General features: G+C 37.6%; 1 protein-coding gene across 1 annotated transcript in view; it reads left to right on the top strand.

Annotated features, from left to right (window-relative positions):
* Positions 1-22,594, top strand: part of PLPPR1 (phospholipid phosphatase related 1) — a 301,713-nt gene that overhangs the window by 259,780 nt on the left and 19,339 nt on the right. Inside the window, exon 4 of the mRNA XM_017527790.2 lies at positions 8,792-8,924. Within this exon, the coding sequence (XP_017383279.1) occupies positions 8,792-8,924 (133 nt within the window). The remainder of the gene's footprint in view (positions 1-8,791; positions 8,925-22,594) is intronic.

The raw sequence follows: 22,594 nt of genomic DNA, 5'->3' as shown, positions 1-22,594 counted from the left end.
CTGAAAAAAAAAATTTTTTTTTTTTTGGTTTTTTTTTTTTTTTTTTTTTTTTTTTTTTTTTTTGAGATGGAGTTTCGCTCTTGTTACCCAGGCTGGAGTGCAATGGCGCGATCTCGGCTCACCGCAACCTCCGCCTCCTGGGTTCAGGCAATTCTCCTGCCTCAGCCTCCTGAGTAGCTGGGATTACAGGCACGCACCACCATGCCCAGCTAATTTTTTGTAGTTTTAGTAGAGGCGGGGTTTCACCATGTTGACCAGGATGGTCTCGATCTCTTGACCTCATGATCCACCCACCTCGGCCTCCCAAAGTGCTGGGATTACAGGCTTGAGCCACCGCGCCTGGCCATTGAAAAAAAAATTTTTAATAGTAATCCTACTTATAATAGCTACAAAAAATACTTAGGAATAAATTTATCCAGAGATGAAAAGTCTCCACAATGAAAACTATAAAATATTGATGAAAGAAATTGAACAAGATGAAAAAAATGAAAAGATATTCTATGTTCATGGATTGAAAGAATTAATACTGTTAAAATGTTTAATACTACCAGAAGCAATCTACAGATTTAACTCAATTGCTACCAAAATATCAATGACATTTTTTTTATAGTGTTGGGATCTCACTATGTTGAACAGGCTAGTCTTGAACTCCTGGCCTCAAGTAATCCTCCCATCTCAGCCTCCCAAAGTGTTAGGATCACAGGCATGAGCCACCACACCCAGCCACCACACCCAATGACATTTTTCACAGGATAGGAAAAACAATCCTAAAAGTCATATGGAAACAAAAAAGACCTAGAATAGCCAAAGCAATCCTGAAGAAAAAAAAAATCTGGAGACATTACACCACCTGACTTCAAAATATACTACAAGGCTATAGTCACCAAAACAACATGGTACTGGTATATAAAGAAAGACCAATGGAATAGAAGAGAACCCAGAAATAAACCCACACATTTATAGCCAACGGATTTTCAACGAAGGTCTTAAGCACACACAATGGGGAAAGAACAGTCCATTAATAAGTTGTGTTAGGAAAACTGGCTATCCACATGCAGAAAAGTAAAATTAAGCCTTTATTTCACACCATATACAAAAATCAACTCAAAATGGATTCAATACTTAATTGTAATACCTAAAACTATGAGGTCTTACATAGGAGAAAAACTTCATGACATACACCTGGGCAATGATTTTCTGGATATGACCCCAAAAGCACAGGCAACAAAAGGAAAAATAGACAAATGGGATTACATCAAACTAAAATGCTTCCGCACAGTGAAGAAAACAATCAACAAAGTGAAGAGACAGCCTACAGAACGAGAAAATGTATTTGTAAACCATATGTCTAATAAGGGTTAATATCTAAAATATAAGGAATTCCAACAACTCAATAGCAAGACAGCAAATATCCCAATTTAAAAATGAAGAAAAGGCCTAAATAGACAAAAAGAGGACAAATGGCCAACAAATATATGAAAAAAATGCTCAATATCACTAATCATCAGAGACATGCAAACTAAAACCACACTGAGATAAAATTGCACCCCTGTTAGAATAGCTATTATCAAAAGATGAAAGATAAGTGTTGGTGAGAATATGGAGAAAAGGGAACCCTTGCACATTGCTTGTGGAAATGTAAATTAGTATAGCCATTATAGGAATCCATATGGAGGTTTCTCAAAAAGTTAAAAATAGAATTGCTATGTGATCTAGTAGCATTGCTATGTGATCTAGTAGCAGTATATATACCACTACTGGGTGTATATATATATAAAAAAAAAAGAAATAAGTATATCAAAGAGAGATCTGCACTGCTATATTCATTGCAGCATTATTTGCAGTAGCCAAGATATGGAATCTGCCTGTGTCCAGCAGTGGATGGATGATTTTAAAAAGTGATATATATACACTATGAAATATATTCCAGCCATTAAAAAGGAGATTCTGTCATTTGTGACAAAATGGATATACCTGGAGGACATTATGTTAAGTGAAATAATCCAGGCACAGAAAGACAAATACTGCATGATCTCACTTATATGTGAAATCTACAAAAGTTGATCTCATAGGAGGAATAAGTTCCAAGAGATCTATTACATAATACTGTGACTATAATAAAACATATTCTTGAAAAATGCTGAGTGAATATTTTCACTACAAAAATAATAACTATGTAAGGTAATGCATATGTTAACTAGCTAGATTTATTCATATCACAGTGTACATACACTTTAATGCATAAGGTTTACTCAATAAATACCTACAATTTTATCTGTTGAATTTTAAAACATAAAATTTATGAAGAAACACAGCCTAAAAGATAATATGCCAAACTGATCCACTGTGTTTCAGGGTTATTTGGTTTATATTTGCGTTTCCATATTCAGAAGATAACTTTATCAAGATAGAACAGTTATGTTCATTAATTAAAATATAGACATTATCATCTAAAGGTCATGTGTCAGTTGGGGTTATAGCTGGCATAAGTCGGGGGATGGAAAATGCACCAATGGAATCCATTTGCATTGCCAATCTAGTTTGGCTTTGATCATTTCTCACTGGACCATTTCTCATTTGGCATGGGTGCTATGGTGTTTGTTACCCAACAATCAGAAAGATCAAAATTAGGCAAGTCTGAACACGTGGAGAGCCCCACATGACCCAGATGCTCTCTCAGCAGAGTAATAGATTGAGGCAGAGTGATGTGGCAAAGGTACAGCTGGATGACCCCCGCCATTGCCAAAACCAGTCACAAGTCTGCCATGGTGAGCACACCAACATCCAATGTGGGCTGAAGGCTTGGCATAAAGAAGAAAGACCCCTTACTTTCCTGGCTTCTTTCTCTCTCTTCAAGCAGAATTGGGCCCTGTATGAGACCATGGGATCCAGTGAATGCACCATCATATATTTCAGCAAAACACAGGAAAATGAACATCTCTGAAACCTACTCATTTGCATGTGAGAATTGGATTGTTTCATAAGCACATTTTATGTTCATCACACTTTTAACTGAAAGCCAGGAATATCTTACTATATTTTAATTATAAAATTAGCCACTTCTTCCTTCCCTGTATTTCTTATGCAAACATTCATTATCACTTAATATAATCCAGACATTACGCCAATAACTACACTAGTATATACCCTTGCTCTGCTTTTTCTTTTATACTCCATACCTCATTTTCTAGTTGACTGTTGTTGGCTGACAGTAATAATCCTTATACCACTTCTCACTTTTGACATGAGAGTCTTGGACATTTTACTTATGAACTTGAGACCCAACTCTTTTGCACAAGTTCTGTTTAGCCTGTTATACTTTGGTGTGCTTTTGTTTAGATCTGTATGTGTACACACTTGTGTGTTTTAATGAAGACGGGTTGTGTGTAAATTTTGTCACTACCTTGTTTTTTTGTCCCCTGTGTAAGTATTGAAAAGTATCAGTGAATTGAGAATTTCTAGAATTTGTACTTCTTTTCTGTAGAGTAATAAATGGGCTTCTGAAATCACTGAAACAAACAATGCTTTTTTCTTATTATCTCATGTGTTTGTCTCTCTCACATCTCCTTGGTTTATTTTTTAATCATGTGTGATTTCATGACATTTTCAAAGGGTGAACAAAAGGTCTTTCCTACTCTTTTACACAGTCAACACAACACTTCTAACCCAGACATTATATGTTTCCCTCACACACAAAGCAGTTCCCCAACTGGTGTCCTTTAATTCAACTCAGTTCTGACACTATCTACCTGGAATTGGTGTCAGATTCTATAGATTGAGGATTTGGCCTTACAAGACTGCCTCTATTTCTAACGCCACTTGCAAGTAATGATCTGTCACCTACAGTTCTGACCAATCAGCTATAAACTGGGGTTCCCACAACCCCCTCCACTGGTTCCATTAATTTACAAAACAACTCACAGAACTCAGGGAAACACTTTGCTAACACTTACCCATTTATTATAAAGGATGTTACAAAGGACACAGATGAACAGCCATATGGAAGAGATGGAGAGGGCAAAGTATGTGGGAAGGGGCATGAAGCATCCATGGCCTCTCAGGGCTCACCACCCTGTGGGTACCTCCCTATGTTTGTCAGTGCAGAACTTTCCTGAACCCAGTCCATCTGGGGTTTTAATGGAGGCTTCATTATGTAAACACATTAATTAAATCACTGGCTACTGGTTAATTGACTCAGCCTTGAGCCCCTTCTGTTCTCCCAAGAGTTGAGAGTGGGCCTGAAAGTTCCAACCCTCTAATCACATGGTTGGTTCCCCTGGCAACCAGCCTCCACCCCTTAGGCTACCCAGGAGCTCACCAGTTGTCTCATTAGAACAAAAGATGCTCCAATCACATAGGAAATTACAAAGACCTTAGGAACTCTGTCTCAAGAGCTGGGGACAGAAATCTATATGTATACACTTCTTATATCACATTATGATTTGTTTGTATTTCCCTACTATATATCTGTCCATGTCAGTGTCTCCAGTACTGGTACAATGCCAGGCACAGAGTGGGTGTTCCCCTCCCCCAAATTGTTGAACACTAATTGAATAGATAAGTAAATTTAATATAAAAGTTTATATTTATTCTGATTTTTATTTATTCTTAAGCAATAGAGCAAAAATTCTGTGATTTCTGCACATAGTGCAATTTTCCTCAAGTGTTCATCTTCAGGACAATTAAAGTTGGAATGTTCTATCCAAAAATAAATCCTTTAAGGATTCAATATGGTATTTATTCAACAAGTATTTCACTTCCAAGATTAGGCTATAGAAACCAACAAAAACAGATATTGTCCTTACTATATACCAGGTTCTGTTTTAGGCATTATACAAGGAAGGACAAAAGTTCTGCCCTTGAAGACATCACAGAGAAATGAAGAGCCATACAAACAATAATCCCATTCATTGGGTAGATGTCGGGCTAGCTGTCTGTATAGTGCACTACAGTAGTGACAGGACAGTCTCTTAATTTTCCTACAGGGCCTGACCAAAGCTTCCCCACTAAGGCAATCACATTTTCATTAGGTCTGAATAATAGAAATCATTTGTTCTTCTTTAAAGTCTGCTTCATTAAACCTATCATCTAAAAGACTTTCCTTAACTCGATACACTTATTTCATTTGACACTGAGTAACTACTGTGTAACTTTACACTGGTATTGGCTTAGGATGCAACCAAGAGTAAGACAAGTAAGACATCCCATAACCAAATAATAATAATAATATGTAATTATTTGTGATAAGAGCTAGAAACAAGAAACACAAGGTAAGAAATTCATGTATAACTAGAATACCTAACCTAGTCTGCAAAACCAGGGAAAGCTCCCTCAGGGAAATACTACTTCATTTATCCAATCATGTGTGAATTTATCCCCATCTGTTCACTGAGATGAAAAACGGTAGTGTAGTACCATCATATATATTAGGGACAAACAAAGCCCTTGGCACCTTATTTTAGCAGAGATAGGTCTTATGTGAAAAGAGAGAGGGCTGAGTTCCAGAAGCTATTCAAATATTTTTATGTGGTGGAGCATCAATGCATTGTTAATTCCAAGGGATATGAGGCACAGAATATTTATAACTCTGTACAACCATAGACACCTCCTCCCAAGGTGATCCGTGCTGGGTCATTGTTTGCCTGTATGACTCAATTCTATTTTTCCCACCTACTTTCCACCCCAGTTCTTACTTGTTTGGCTCCCTCTGTACCAGTGCCAAGCCATTATCCCACCTGCAACCCACCTAGGCCTTGCTTCTGTCTTGTACCTCACTGGCCCTTCCTTGTGGATATCTCTGATTCAGCCGATAACACCATGGTACCATGTGTTATTCCACACATCTGTCCTATCTCTGCCGAGGCTGATGCTGAACCCCAGGATGTCTTGTGACGTTTAAAGTGTGACAGAGCTGTAAAGCAAGATCTTTATATCTAAAAGCTAAAGACCATTTTGTTCAGTTAAAAAAAAATTTGGCCAAGATGTAGTCATAGTAAATTTATAGCTAGACTAAATATAATTACTAAAGTTTTAAAAACACCATTCTGTCAAAATAAAGTAGCTTATGACTGTTACAATCATCTTAGCCTATATATTGAGTTACTTTTCTATTTTCATTGGTTTGTCTGGGTTTTTTTCTCCCTTCCCCATTTGTTCTCTAATGTCAATTTAAACCAGCACTGTCCATTTCAAGGTGACATCATCCAGATTTAGGACATCTCCAGGGAGGTTGGTCATGAATTAAGGAGAACTCCAAAAGCCTTGCTGAGCTACCGAGATGCCAAGGGCCTTGTTGCCTGTAAGAGCAAGAATCTTTTAAGCCACATAAAATGTTAAGTCTACTTTTCTTCCCTTTTAAATTCAAATTAAAGTTCTTTTTTAAAAAAGGGAAGGAACCAATCACATTTCAGATTCTAGACAAGGGTAGGAGCAAAAATACCAATATTAATGGCCCTCAACTGGAGGAACTCAATGGTTTTAAGGTAGATTGAGATTTTCCATGTCATGGGATAAGAGACATGATAGATATCTGGATCAAGTGCTCTTGGCAGAGGAGGCAAAAGGCCCTCCTGTAAATAAAGATGGCATCTTTTACATATATAACAAGCAGCAGAGTCTTCTAGCCATGAGATCCATTTGGCATTAGAGATGAAAACTGACTTTCCTAGAGGAGAGAAATCTCCTTCTACCCAGGAGCCTTGGCTTCTTAGCACTTTGTCCTTGGAATGTGTATAAAACCTAATCTGATTTTATAAAATCTTTGTGTGTGTTCTTCAGTAGATTATATACTCATGGAGGTTATAAGTCTTTTATTCATCTCGGAATCTGCCTCCCCAGTGATATTACAAAGTGCTTTGTAATAATAGTAGTAATAATGATGATGACAATGTTAATGCAATGCAGTTGTAATTGTTTTCACAACTTTACCCTCTTAATGTAGTACATAGTATAGTGCTGTTCTAAGCAATTCATGCACATGCATATATGTGTATATATTTATTAAACCTATAAATAGACACTGTTATCCTGTTTATACAGATGACATAACTGAGGCACAGAAAGGTTAATTTGTTCAAGGTCATCACAAGTAATAAATCACAAACCCCAGCTTCGAGGCCAAGAAACCCTGGCCTCAGAGTTCTTCCTCTTAACCACTGTATTTGTCCATAGTAATGACTTAATAAAAATATTTCTTCAATTTTTACTTAATATTGAGGACAGAGAAAACAAAGCATGTTAAATTCAGTATGTTTTAAATGCTCAAAGATTCATATGCTCTTAAAGTTTGAGGTAGAACAGTGTAGTCGAAATAGAACTATAGGCCACATTTTAGAGATGTTTCAGATATTATGTGACTTTGTGTGTCTAAGCTCCTGAAACCCATAAAGGAAGGAACAACATGACAAGTGATTCCAGTTTTGAAATTTTATACTTTTTAATTTCTGTTACCCATGTGCTTTTTGTTATGCCCTCATCTTTATCTGTCTAAACAGATATTCCAGCATGACAGGAAAAACATAATGTATGGGAATTAACACATTGATAAATTTTCTCTAAAATCACAGGTCATCTGTGAGATCACATTCTTCTGCGGAAATGTTAAAATTAGGGTTAGGGAAATCAAAATGGCGTGTGAATAGTGGGTATCCAGTTGACGTGTATACTAATTCCAGTGCCCCCATGCGCCATTCATATGTTTTAGAAGGTAAATTACCTAAGCTTGCTGAACTTTCACTCCTCAACGGTAAAACTAGGATAATTATGTTTACAGGAGGGATCTTGTGAGCATGAAAATATTATACTGAAGTCCCTAACACCAGGTATTCAATAGATGACGATAATTAACCTTTTACTCTTCCTTGAGGAGTCTCAGGTTTCAGTTGTGGCAGTGCCAGTGTTCACAAAAACTTGTCTCCTGCCAATTTCTTGTTTTAAATGAGAATACAATGTGCTAGGTGCTATAGGGTAAAAAAGAATTATTAAGATGTAGTCCTTGCTATTAGGGAACTTCAAATCTACATAAGGGCATTATGATTTAAAGGGCAACATGTATATTTATTAGTTTAAGTTAACAAGAGATAGATATGTAGTATAATAAAGAAGGGATAGTCGACCAGTTCAGGGTAGGAGAAATATATCTGAGGCAAATATGATCAAATAAGAATTTAGAATGTAAATAATCATAATGCCACATAATAAAGTAATGCAGTTAAGTAAAGTCCTCACTTAATGTTGTGGATAGGTTATTTGGAAACTGCAAGTTTAAGCAAAACAACATGCTATATAACAAAACCAATTGTACCATAGACTAAGTGATATAAACAAGAGTTAAATTCTTACAGCATGCAGTATGTCATTTTACTTCTAGTTCCAGTTTTCAAGAACCTACTGATGTTAAGTGAGATCTTACTGTAACCTCTTGTGATGTGTGTATATAACGCCTTCTTGGGCACACTGGCTGTCTGAATCATTCCTCATCATTGCAACTCAGAAAGTTAAAAAAGAATTCAATACCAGCATGAACCTTGTCATAAATTCTGTTACAATTTATTATTTCAACTTGTTTCCATGTGACCTTAGAATTTAGCATTATAAACTGAAACTGTCTGAAATGATTATCACTTTCTCTAATTCTTTTGAAATATTAAATACAAACTACTATCTAATTCACCATCTCTCCAATGTATCTTTTAAAAGGATTGTGGGTCCTCAACATTTTGTTTTTAAAGCCATGGGTCCCTCTTATCAAACAGATCTCCAACTTGACGTTTCTTAAAAATTCCTTCCCTAGATTTTTATTGGTGAGATATCCATGTATTTCATAAAATCAACAAGAGAATCCCTGATTGCTCAGGAGAAAACAATTCTGACCGGAGAATGCTGTTACCTGAACCCCTTACTTCGAAGGATCATAAGGTTCACAGGTGAGTACAAGACCTTGCTGAATTAAGCTCTCACACATAGGTAAAATTACTAAAGGCAAACACTTAATAAAATAAACTATGTATCAACATTAAAAGCAAGGGCTGCTTTGGGAATTTTCTACGAAGTGCAGAAATTGAGCCTGATCCTACTGCCACATCAAACTTTTGACCCTTGAAGTGGTACTTCTTAAATTGTCTTATGAATGATTTCAACTGATTTTCCCCCCACACGGCAGTTATCCAAGATTTCACTGGACATAGGTTTTTTAAATATTGGCTGGATATTGCGATATACCTTTTAGCAGAGTCAGACAAAAGGTTGGGTTTGTGGGAGGGCAACAGGGGATACCAATAAAATAAATTTAGAAATAAACTTCCTGACAGAGATTTCCAATCCAGTAATTTTTTTATGCAGGGAATTTAACAAAGAGTTGGAAATCTTATCCATCAGATTCTTGAAAATAATGTCTTTCCAAAGTTGGAAAACAAATGCTTTTATTAGTTTTCATGACAGGGAATAATGAAGGCATGTTCTACATTCCTCCTCCTGGGACTTTTATGAAAACTCCTGAGGTGCTAGTGATTAATGATTGTAGATAGGGGAATAAATGTGTATGGGTACAGGTAGCAGTAGAGATCTTACAAAGTTCCTACACATTAAGTACTCCATAAATGATAACTATTATGGTGTTCTAGTAAGATCCTACAAATACCTATTGACCAAATTGTTAAGGGAGCCATGATACCATTTAGAACAAGAGAACTGACAACTGAGAAAGTGAGGGTCAGAATACAGCATGCTCTTAACAAGCCTTTTGGTAATCCTTAATCTTTTCTTCCTGTTGTAGGAAAGGGTTGAATTTCTTCAACTTATAAGCAAATGATCACATCAAAATCAAATATGCAATAACTTATCTGGTTGGAGTCGATATGAAAGAAATAGTACAGCGGGAAACCTAAGAAAATCTAATTTAAAAGAAGTAGCTCTTAACATTAAAACTGTCTCAGGCATGTGATGGTATTTGCAGAATAAAAGTTTTTGCAGACTATGGAAGTTTGCAATTGGTTTATCAGGTTTACCCTGATCGATATGATGCCACCACTGTTTACTTCACTCATTCCAAACAATGGTTCCTTCCAAAGATGTCCAGAGTTTGATCACTTCCCAGAGGGGCAAGATAAGAGATCATCAAAGGGAAATGAGGAGAGAAGAGAATATTTATTACACAGAGCTAGACATTTTACATAAATTATTTCATTTAATCTACCCAAAACTCTGTAAGGTATTTTATGTTTTAGACAAAGTATTGCCCTGTCCTCAGGCTGGAGTACAGTGACACAATCTCAGCTCACTGCAACTTCTGCCTACCAGGTTCAAGCAGTTCTTTCTCAACCTTCTGAGTAGCTGGGATTACAGATACCTGCCACAAGGCCGGCTAATTTTTGTATTTTCAGTAGAGAACGTGGTTTCACCATGTTGACCAGGCTGGTCTTGAACGCCTGACCTCACTTGATCCACCTTCTCAGCCTCCCAAACTGCTGGGATTACATGCATGAGCCACTGTGCCCAGCCCCTGGAAGGTATTTTATAGCCCTAGTTGTACATATGAAGAATCTTGACAGGAAATGGGATAGAGTAACTTTTCCAAAGAAGTAATGCATGCACACACACATACATAATTTGATTCAGGCAAGAATTTATGACCACTGTCCAATCTGCTTCCTGTACTTGTAATTAAAGCAAGTTATTTAAAGTAGAGATTTATTACAATTAAATTGGAACACCTTTAAAAGTCACCATTATTTCCTTAGGCAAACAAAAATTATACCTTTTGTGACCCACACACCTGGAGCAGGGTCCAAGGAATAGAAATTTTGACTGGCACTTGTCATTTATATAGACCTGTATGCATTGATAGCACAAGTTTCTGTTCATTGAGGGATGCCACAAGAGCCCTATCATCCAGGAACCAGTCCTCCAGATTGTATGTTGTGTCTGAAACTCCCACGTGAGACACCGCATCAGAGTGAGGCATGGTTCAGGAAGACGACTGTTAAAGTAGAAATTTGTATCACTTCTCGGCCTTTTGGCTAAGATCAAGTGTAAAGTAGAAATTTGTCACCCTGGAGGAGCATCAAATTCTCATTTATAATCAACGACACATCAGTCCATTTGGGTCTATTATAAGCTAATGGAGATCTAGACCTTGGGAGGATAAGTCAGAGACATTCAAATAAGGGGAGTTAGAGTTCAGCATCATAAGATTCTCCTGCTAAGGAAGGGATGTTAGAGCAGAGAGACAGTCCACAGGTAACATGTAACCTTTGGAGTATTAGAGGAAACAGCATTGAAAGGCAAGGAGGATTGCTGGGTTTAGAGAAAAAAAAAAGCACTTGCTTCACGATTTCCCTCTTTTGTTTTTTATGACACTAGGACCCATCCAGTTGCTCAAGTAAAAAACTTGAGAGACACTTTACATCATTGGAACTTGTTAGAAATGCTAATTCTTAGGCCTCATTCCATACCTACTAAATCAGAAAATATGGGGATCAAGTCTCATTATATGTATTTTCACAAGTCATTCAAGTGATTCTGATGCATCTAAAGTTTGAGAACCGTTGGTTTAGGCAATTAAAAATTCTTGTCTTCCTATATCTTGTTTTGCAGTTTTATTGCATTCACCCCAGCCCCACAAAGCTACCATCTATTGACCATTTTGTAGCTATTGATCTTTTTGAAGAAAAATATGAGCAAGTCAATTCTCTGCTTAAAACCTTTCAATGGATTCCTAGTGTTCTTAACATAGTCTACAGAGCCCTTCACAATCTGAGGTCCTCACACGTCTCCATCCTCACCTGGAGCCACTTCTTCGTGAGGACTTCTCCCATAAGGTTAAAGGGCTTCACATGCCCTCCAAAGGAAAGTGTGATGCCTTGCCTCAGTCCCTGTGCATGTGCTGCACCATCAGCCTAGAATATTCAATTGCCACCCCTTCACTTTAAAAGCTGGCCAAACCCTACTCATCTTCAGAATGCTGTAACATTACCTGTTTACCAATCCCAACAACTAGCTGTATTCCAGGCCTCCACTGAGCCTTGCACCTACATCTGTTATAGGCACTTCTCATATTACTATAATTACTTAAATCTGTTACTCCTATTAATTTGCAATCCCTTGGAGAGCAGAAGTTGTATATTTTTCATTCCGTGTCAACAACATAGTTGTTAGACAAGCAAAGTATCTGGCACACAGGTTTCCAAAAAAATGATTTTTGAGAGGTGACATGGTTTGCCTTTGTATCCCCACCCAAATCTCATCTTGAATTGTACTCCCATAATTCCCATGTGTTATGGGAAGGACTCGATAGGAGATAATTTGAATCATGGGGACAGTTTCCCCCATACTGTTCTCATGGTAGTGAGTAAGTCTCACAAGATCTGATGGTTTTATCAGGAGTTTCTGCTTTTGCGTCTTCCTTTTTTCTCTTTGCCCACTGCCATCCATATAAGATGTGGCTTGCTCCTCCTTGCCTTCTGCCATGATTGTGAGGGTTCCCCAGCCACACGGAACTGTGTGTTCTTTGTTAAACCTCTTTCCTTTGTAAATTGCCCAACCTCGGGCATGTCTTTATCAGCAAGGTGAAAATGGACTGATAGAAGAGGGAACCTCAGAGGAGGGTGAGTGAAGAGCAAAGATAAACTTTGTTAAATCACAGATTTGCCTAAAACTTGCTTCATAAATGCTGATTCTTAAATATTCATTCGCCTTCTGTTTAATTAACTTTATTCCTACTTTCAGCTTAGTCCTAGGAAATTAAAGTAAATAAATAACGTAATTTCTAAGAGAAAGCCAGAGAAGTCTGCTCTGACTTTTCATGAAGGAGGGGTGAAGGAATGGATCTGTTTATCTTGAGAAAGGTAACTTACTCTATGTATATGTGAATTTTTTTTCATAAGAAAGTGTACTACTTAGAATAAAGACTCTTTAAATGGAAATATTTTCTTTGGAAAAAATTAGAGTAAAATAAGGTAGTTATCAAAATATACTAGAAAAACTTATTTTGAAGAGCTTAACAGTCTTTTTTTCCAGCCCCAAAGCTACCAGAGATAGAAATTCCATCTGACCCAGCAATCCCATTACTGGGTGTATATCCAAAGGTTTATAAATTGCTCTATTATAAAGACACATGCACACAAATGTTCATTGTGGCACTGTTTACAATACCAAAGACCTGGAACCAACCCAAATGCCCATCGATGATAGACTGGACAAGGAAAATGTGGCACATATGCACCATGGAATACTATTCACCCATAAAAAACAATGAGTTGATGTCCTTTGTAGGGACATGGATGAATCTGGAAACCATCATTCTCAGCAAACTGACACAAGAACAGAAAATCAAACGCCACATGTTCTCATTCATAGGTGGATGTTGAACAATGAGAACACATGGACACAAGGAGGGGAGCATCACACACTGGGGTCTGTTGGGGACTATGGGAGGGACAGCAGGGGGTAGGGAGGGATAACATGGAGAGAAATGCCAGATATAGGTGATAGGGGAATGGAGGCAGCAAACTACATTGCCATATATGTACCTAAGCAACAATCCTGCCTGATCTGCACATGTACCCCAGAACCTAAAGTACAATAAAAAATATTTAAAGAAAAAAATACTTTATCTTCTTAGAAAAAAAAAAAAGCTACCAAAATACATACTATGCAATTGACATTGGAAAATGACAACTGTTTTAGGCAGCCATTCTAATAAAGCTCAAATGGCATGACTTTTCTCTTTCAATTTATGTAATTATTCTACAATCCACTACAAATAGTATTTTCCAAAAAATATCATCAGCTTGACACTGCAAAAAAGACCAATGAATTGGCAAAATAGTTTTCAAGAAAACAAGGCTTTACGCTGTAAAAGAAGAAAAAACTTGGGATTCTAATACAATTCTGGTGAAAGTAAATTGATATTTAACCCTTTCTGCATTGCAGTTTAACAGTGTATTTCAATAACATTAAAAATAATTTTTTAACCCCAAATTCCACTGCAAATAATCTCTTCTAATGAAACAATCAGAAATGTAGACTAATTTTTGTGGAATAAAATTATTTTATAAGTTAGATATCTCTAAATTTAAAAAAAAATAATGCTGCTATTGTAAGTTGGAACCTCAGAAAAAGGTATTAAGAATTTTTCATGGAGAATATTCATGAAATGTGAAAAGTCAAAATACTATGAATCCATAATTGTTTTAAATAAAAGGAATACATTATATAAGTGTCTATGTGTATGTGTGTGTGTTACCCATAGGAAAGAGACTGAAGGGAAATACACTAAAAATTAAATGTCGTCACTTCTGAGTTGCAGGATCATGGGCAAATTGAGCAAATACTTTTTTGGCTTTCTAATGCTCTCTAATTTTAATTTTATCATGAATATGTATACTTTTGGAAATAAGAAAAAGAACTAAAGATAATTTTTTAAAGAGTGAAGGCAAAATAACGGCTATCCAGAAGGATGGCCAAGTTCTCTAACATAGTCTTCAGTGTGGAAGAAGAGCTGAAAATGTCAACTTGCTTCCTTAATTCTTTGCCTACTTCTGTGTGTGTGGCATGGATTTGAAGGGCAGGCTTCTGCTTCACCCCACAGATCCAAGTGGGAAAATGGCAAGAATAGTGAAGTCAAAGAGAAAACATCCAAATTCAACCATCTCCTCCTTTACCAAATGCTAATGGTGTTGGCTTTGACAGAGAGGATTAAATTCCTTTGATTCATAAATCCAACAATAAAATTTTTCCAAAGATTCTCATTATAAGAAAGATGCCTTCCTCCCAGGTTTTAAGCATAAAAACATCATAGCTAAACTTACCTGTCCACTTCTAAACCATTGTATAGTTTCTCAAGTTGTATTTATATAATGTGGGAAGGGAGGAAAGAAACTGGTGAAACTGACTATATTTTATACTACCTATACTTTACCAAAACAAATGTAGTCAGATTAGTAACATGTCTCAAAACTCCTCTTTTCCTCATTTTCCACTCTTCATTCCTTTTACTTCATACCGTTTCCTTTGCTACTACATTCCATTGCAAAATATCAGTAATACAGATTTAAGTTCTCAAGAGAGTTAAATGTCTACATTTTTGTTTTCAGTAGCAGTGACTAAATAAGGAAGTCATATTTTCAAAAAAAAATGAAGTTCAGTTAAATTATGTTCACAAATATACTTGAGTAAATATTTTTGTAAATATCAATTATTAAATGGTGACTTTTTAATATTGAAAAGTAATGAATAGAAAGCATTAGAATTTGATGAAGGTTTTTGGTTTGTTTACCATATAGAAGGAAAACTAACTTTCCTTTTCTGAATAGCTGCTTTGAGTTAATTAAAAAACTGATTCAAATATGCCAACTTTAGACTATTAGCACCTAAAATAGCTTGTCATCCAGAAGCTATTCATTATAGTCTTTTCACTTTGGGTTACAGAGTTGATACATTATTACTTCTAATAAAAATTTAATTAAATACCAACCAAATCTTCTGCCATTTAGGTCAGGTCCGAGGAATAGGTAGCACTGGACAGAATAAAAAGTGCCATGGTAAACAGCTAATTCATGTAACACTAATTAATTGCCATAAATCAGTTGTGGTCTAAGTGAAGTATGAATATTTTAAATGCAGTTTCAAAGGTCATGGCATTTTGTGGTTTAAGAACTGATACCCTGGGACAAGCTTAATGTCAGCCATTTTGAGAACTAGAAAATCCCCAATTTTAAAGTCATTTAAATGTGCTTTATCAGACAAAAGACTTTATTTGATTCAATTAGTCTATTTCTGTTTGCATTCAGTATTTAAAGTATAGCTGGGGGCCCAGTCATGCTCATCCAAACTTCAGTGAAATACTGAGCACCTACTAGATGCTAGGTACAGATTAAGGTGTTGAGAATATATTAGTGAACCAAATAGAAATGTGCCCTCACTCAGTTTATAGTCTAATAGAAAAAGCCAGATATTAAACAAAATAAATAAATTATAGTGTTCGAAGATAAATGCTACAGAGAAAAATAACTAGGAAAAGGAAATAGGGAGTTTGTGGTGGCAGGTATGTAATTTTAAATGGAGAGGGTAGGTTGTCATACCATGAGAATTGACAAGTTGGCAGTGAATTCATAGCACGACAGAGCAATCAACACAGGGATGATCCCAGGGAACCAGATCAGCTCCATGTGCTGACCAAGGACATTCAAGCTGCCTAGGTAGTCTAAAGATAAGGAACAGTGCCCAGGCACCCAACTTTCTTTCTGAGCCATTAGTCTAGACCATAAAAGACAAACGTCAAGAGCAAGGCAAGACATGGACCTCTACACAGATGGAGATAATTTCTAGAACTCAGCAACAGGAACCATAGCTGAAGCTCAGATACACAGGTCAAGAGGAAAGAGCCAGGAAGAATCTTAAGGAGAAAAATATGGAAGCCCTGTTTCTGGACCACATAAGCAGCCAAGTCACCAGACGTAGAGACTAAGATTTTTGCTACTTCCTACTAGGGATCAGGATTGGGTCTGTGGCTGGAGTTCAATGATGTAGGGGAGGAAGGATGCTGAAGCTGAGACCATAACTGGCCTAGAAGGCATAACCAGGGAGCAACCTTTGCTTGAGTCTCAAGCAATTGTGATGAGGTTGCTTTTGGTTCCTCTGCTCCGTGCAGAGACTGAATCTATTCCCCCTTTGAAACTCATCCTTGGTGAGCCAGAGTATCACCGATCTGAACAAGACTCTCACCCTAGAACTCAACAGGTTACCCAAGAACTCCATAGGTTACCCTAATTATCAAGAGGAAAATTGAGTCATACGAGACTCTGGTGATCCTCTTCTGAGGGTCCTTCTTCGCATCAGTGTTTGGAGGCTGGACTGCAATAAAGGACTGAGCAGAGAACTACTTTCTCTAGCACTGAGCAGGCTAGACAATGCAAATTCATGACACCACAGTGAACTTAATTGTTGTAAAGCAGCGTTTCTTACCCTCAGCACTATTGACATTCTCTGCCAGATAAATTCTTCTTTGTGTAGAAATAGAATACTGTCTTGTGTGTGTTGTATTAATACAATGTTTAGTAGTACCCCGGCCTCTATCCACCAGATGCTGAGATCACTTACTCCTCCACTAGTGACAATCAAAAATGTCTCCAAACATTCCAAAAGGTTCCCTAGGGCAGGGTCACCCTCAGCTGACAACCGCTGTTGTAAAGGTTTTTTTGCTTTTTAAAGTATATTTGAAAGACTTTTAAGAAGTTATACAATTATTTTGTATGACAAAAATATTCATATGACAAAATTAGGCATAGTAAGGCATGACATGACTCAACAGTGAGTAAAGAGTAATTTCAAAGCTTTCTATAATAATTTTTTAAAAGTAGTGTATGTTTTCGATGCAACTTACTTGTTTATTTTCTGAGACAGAGTCTGACTCTGTCATTCAGGCTGGAGTGCAGTAGCATAATCACAGCTCTCCGCAGCCTTGACTTCCCAGACTGGAGCAATCCTCCCACCTCAGCCTTCTAAGTAGCCAGGAACACAGGCACACACCACCAAGCCCAGTTAACTTTAAATTGTTATTATTATTATTTGTAGAGACAGGGTCTCCCTATGTTGGTTGCTGAGGCTGGTCTTGAACTCCTGGGCTTAAGGGATCCTCCAGCCTCAGCCTTCCAGAGTGTTGCTATTACAGGCATGAGCAGAAACAATTTATTACATTAGAACATAATGAAAGTGTTGAGGAAGTGCATCAAGCAGAGAGCAACAGCGCCAGATCTAGTATATCTGTAAATCACTAACAGGGCTGGCAGCTGCCTATGGGGGCTTCATGCTGATCATGTGGTAGGAATGGGAGTAGATTCAGATCATCAGCTTCAGCTTTAGAAACTTATAAACTTGGAATCACAAAAGCAGTATTTGATAAATTCTGGAAGCCCTCTAAAAATACAGGTGATATCAAAAACACAGGCCTCGATTCTCCTGTATTTAAATATCACTTGGTATTTCTTGGTAGCGACATTTTTTTCTCCACATTTAGTTTGTATCCAGGGCTTATTTTCTAGACTTACTTGTATCCACATGTTCCATTCCACTTTAAATTTACCATGGCCTCTGACAAACTTTTTGGTTTTCCTCTCTTTTAAGCAGCATTTGGAATTAGACTGCCCAGAGGGACTGAGAAGGTATGCAGAGGCCAGGTGGCAGGAGAGAAGGCTTATATTTGTGAGATAAAGCACTGGGGAATTGTCCTGTCAAAGGAGTAAAGAGGACATTCTTGAAATAAAATCCTGTTAAGAAGTCTACTAATTTTGTGCTTTAGGGAAGATGTATTTGTTTTTTATTTATAAAAATATTTGATGGGCTTTCTAGTTGATTACTCGTCATCTTTAGTAAATAATTATCCCTCATCTTCACTTATCATGTTGACTAATTACAATGACAAATATACAGGGTATTTTTTTTTATAAAACTTCTAGGTTATTGCATTGTAAAAAGTGCTTTATTAATAAAAAGGAAGAATAACTGAGTCATATTTGTTTTAGGTTGTTAGAATTAGAGGTTTCTTATCTCTTTCCTTCATTTTAAAAATAATTTTACAATCAATTTATAACCACCTCCCTCTGTTACATCTACTTTCCTCAGGTATAACAGCAATGTCAATAAAGGGCTCACAATGGACAGTGTTTCTACAACTGTTTTTTTGTTTTGTTTTGGTTTTGTTTTTGTTTTTGAGATGGAGTTTCGCTCTTGTTACCCAGGCTGGAGTGCAATGGCGGGATCTTGGCTCACCGCAACCTCCGCCTCCTGGGTTCAGGCAATTCTCCTGCCTCAGCCTCCTGAGTAGTTGGAATTACAGGCACACACCACCATGCCCAGCTAATTTTTTGTATTTTCAGTAGAGACGGGGTTTCACCATGTTGACCAGGATGGTCTCGATCTCTTGACCTCGTGATCCACCCGCCTCGGCCTCCCAAAGTGCTGGGATTACATACAACTGTTTTTTGTGATTTGAATAATTGCCCTGTGACATAAGGGCAACTTATAATTCATTTTAACAGACAAAGTAACTAGGTTCAGATTAATTCATTTAAATAAAATCTATTTGTATGATTTCAATGATCTGATCAAGACAAGCAGGCTGTTGTCAGCCTTTGGTGTTTGTGCAATATCTATAGGAGAAGGAGACTGCAGCATTGCTCTGTAAACACTTGACATGTACTATCCAAGGAACTGATGTATTAGGTTTTGTCAGAAACTTATTTTTGAAGCACAATATATAAGACATATGGATCAATTTGCACCAATTGTGTTTGTATTATACTAGAAAAAACTCAGATTTATTGCTAAAGTGATGAGAAAAGTGCCTCATTCAAATGATGACATGTCATAGATATTCCATCATCTTCTTTTTGGAAAACAGACTACAAAATTGAAGAATTCTTATTCTATTGTGGCAAGTACAATACATTTCATGAGACATGCTATAAAATCCTGGCCTCTTCTCAGTGCTGCGTGTGTGTGCGTGTGTGTGTGTGTGTGCGCGCGCGCGCGCACACACGTGCTCCCAAGCACAAGCTAAAATATCTTTATGGTCTGATGCTTATCCATATGTATGTTAATACATGGAAAAATAAGCTTAGAGAATTATGATTCAGAGTATGGACTGTCTGGATCCTTACTGTTTGTTTTCTAACCCAAGCTCCTCTACTTACTAGCTGTGTGATCTTCATCAAATTAATTGACTTCTCTGTATCTCAATTTCCTCATCTGTAAAATGTGGAGATCTGCCTCAAAGCTGTGGTGAGCATTAGGTGAACTAATATCGCAAAGCACTTAGAACAATACCCTGTATGTACTAAGCACAGCATATCAGCTACTATTAATGATTATTACCTGGTGTCCACAGCAGTCATAGTTAAACATCTCATCAGCTCAGTACATCTTTATAAAGAAATGGGATGAACATGGTAGCCTCAGATAAATTATCTTCATAGGAAACTTCCAGTCATGTTACTGAGAAAGCATTTTTACCACTTTTCCTTTCCCTAAAGAAACTGTCGTTTCCTGAAGGAGTGGTCTTCAGTAGTTGAATTGAGGTACCTTGGCAAAATGGAATTAGATTGAGGTTGTCTACTGGGGATCCTGATGTGGCAAAAGAAAAAGCAAACGTGAGCTGTATGTTTCTTTAATCCTGTGTTCCATTTCTAATGGTGATTTGATGAAAGATGTGATCTAGAATAAGAGCTGGTGGTTGAAACAGAATGTGGTTGGGGACATATACCACATTCGTTAGGTATTCCCTTCACACTGTCGAAAATGGCACTGGTAAACCCCTGCCATTTGCTTGTACATATCTGTGTGAGATAAGATTTTTCATCATTTTTTTCGACCAAAACCGAGGCCAGAAGCTGATGGCAGGGCACGTTTTCTCATTTTGTGGAAATTGTGGTAGAAGAGCTACCATGAAGAGATGTACAAAGCTGGTTAGATTTTGAAAATGAGAAAATGTTCAAGTATCGTCAATACACACGACATACTATCACTCTTTCATGACATCATTTTACCATAAAGAAACAAAAGAACAGTCCTCTTTTAACAGATTTTTGGTTGTTTTTTGAAACAGTCTTGCTGTTGCCCAGGCTGGAGTGCAGTGGCACAATCTCGACTCACTGCAACTTCCACCTCCCAGGTTCAAGTGATTCTCCTACCTCAGCCTCCCGAGTAGCTGGGGTTACAGTCGCCCACCACCACCAGCTAATTTTTATATTTTTAGTAAAGACAGGGTTTCACTATTTTGGCCAGGCTGGTCTTGAACTCCTGGCCTTAAGTGATCCACCACTCGGGCCTCCCAAAATGCTGGGATTACAGGCACAAGCCACTGTGCCTGGCCCTAGTTTAACAGTTTTTTGTTTTGAGAAGGAGTTCACTCTTGTTGCTCAGGCTGGAGTGCAGTGCACAATCTTGGCTCACTGCAACCCCGGCCTCCCAGGTTTACCGATTCCCCTTTCTCAGCCTCCTGAGTAGCTGGGATTACAGGCATGTGCCACCCCACCTGGTTAATTTTATATATTTAGTAGAAACATGATTTCACCATATTGGTCAGGTTGGTCTTAAACTCCGGACCTCAGGTGACCCGCCTGCCTCGGCCTCTCAAAGTTCTGGGATTACAGGTGTGAGCCACCATACTCAGCCAAGTTTTTTGATAGGAGATTGAGAATGAATGTTAAGGAAAGTTGGAAGGGGCGGCACAAGCTGTAGTTCAGACTAAGCAGCTGCCCACAGAGTGGCTTTGTCCTGCTAGGATGGGAGCATCCCTTCCCTCCCCTTTCAACATAGTTGCAGAGTTGTTGCTAACATAATCCAGATAAATTGATTTTGTCTTTTTCACTATTCTTCCCTTTTTTAAAGTTTTGTGTTAGTTTCCCCACATGAAAATGTATAGGAGTTTTCATGTACTCATGTGTCAATACTGAAACTAACAACCACTGCAATTTCTCAGAATCAGAAATAGGAACATTTCTAAAATATGTATGTCTCAAAAAACATGTACCCATCAGTACTTCCCAAGTTCATCATGACTTCAATTTCTTGTCCTTCACAAACATCTCCAATAAAAAGCATTTGTTGTGTATGGCATAGATCTTGACACTCAAAGGTAGTGTTTTTTTGTTTTTGGGTTTTTTTTGTGGTTTTTTTTTTTTTTTTTTTTTTTTTTTTTTTTTTTTTTTTTTTTTTTTTTTTTTTTTTTTTTTTTTTTTGCTGCATTAGAAGAATGTTTTGATTTGTGAATTACAATTTACAGTTTCCCAATTCACGAGACACTTACAAAATCCCAGTTTTCAATGATCACTTATTTTCTATTTGTCTAGCACTTTGATACTAGGTGCTGGGAATACAATGGATGAGCAAAAACAAATGTGTTCCTTGCTGTAATAAAGCTTGCATATTCAACAATTCTAATGTGAGAGATGGACATTATTGAATAATCTAGGCAAGTGTAAACTTCCTACTGAATCAAGGAATATGAAAGAAAATAATGGTACCATACTAGTCTAAAATAGGAGATTTTTCCAAGATCCCATGTGACCTGTGATGATTTCTCCCTATTTATTCTTAACTGGGGTAAGACCTATGCACACTCAGTGTTCACCAACAGAAGCGTGACTTGCTCTTGGCCAACTTTTCAGAGCTACAGCTTGAAAGCAGATGTAGACAGCCCCACGTCCAGTCCCTAGTTAGCGGTCATCCTACTAGAGCTCCTCAGCTCCAAGGAACTAGCCTCGCTGTCCGCACTGTGTGGCTCACGGATACCCTAAAGATAGAGTGCGCACCACGCCACCATAGCAGCAGCAGCCATGCTGTCCGGAACACGTGGCTCTAGTCTTCTTAGAACGCGAAGTGCCCATGCCTGTGCCCCTGCCACCTCCTGCCTAGTTCCTGTCCAGGAGTCTCTCTCTAAATGTTTAGAAAAAAACAAAAGAGGAGAGAGCCTTAGGCAAATTCAGAGAGAACTGATCCGGTGGAGGGACACAAGCCTTGTTTTCTAGGGAGTCTAAATCCTGGATCTTAGAGTCAGGGGCCCAGATAGTACGACAGAAAGAAAACCTTTCCCTAGGTT

This window comes from Cebus imitator, unplaced genomic scaffold (assembly GCF_001604975.1).
Source record: "Cebus imitator isolate Cc_AM_T3 unplaced genomic scaffold, Cebus_imitator-1.0 Scaffold51, whole genome shotgun sequence".
Lineage (NCBI taxonomy): Eukaryota > Metazoa > Chordata > Mammalia > Primates > Cebidae > Cebus > Cebus imitator.
This window is presented reverse-complemented; position numbering and strand designations above follow the sequence as displayed.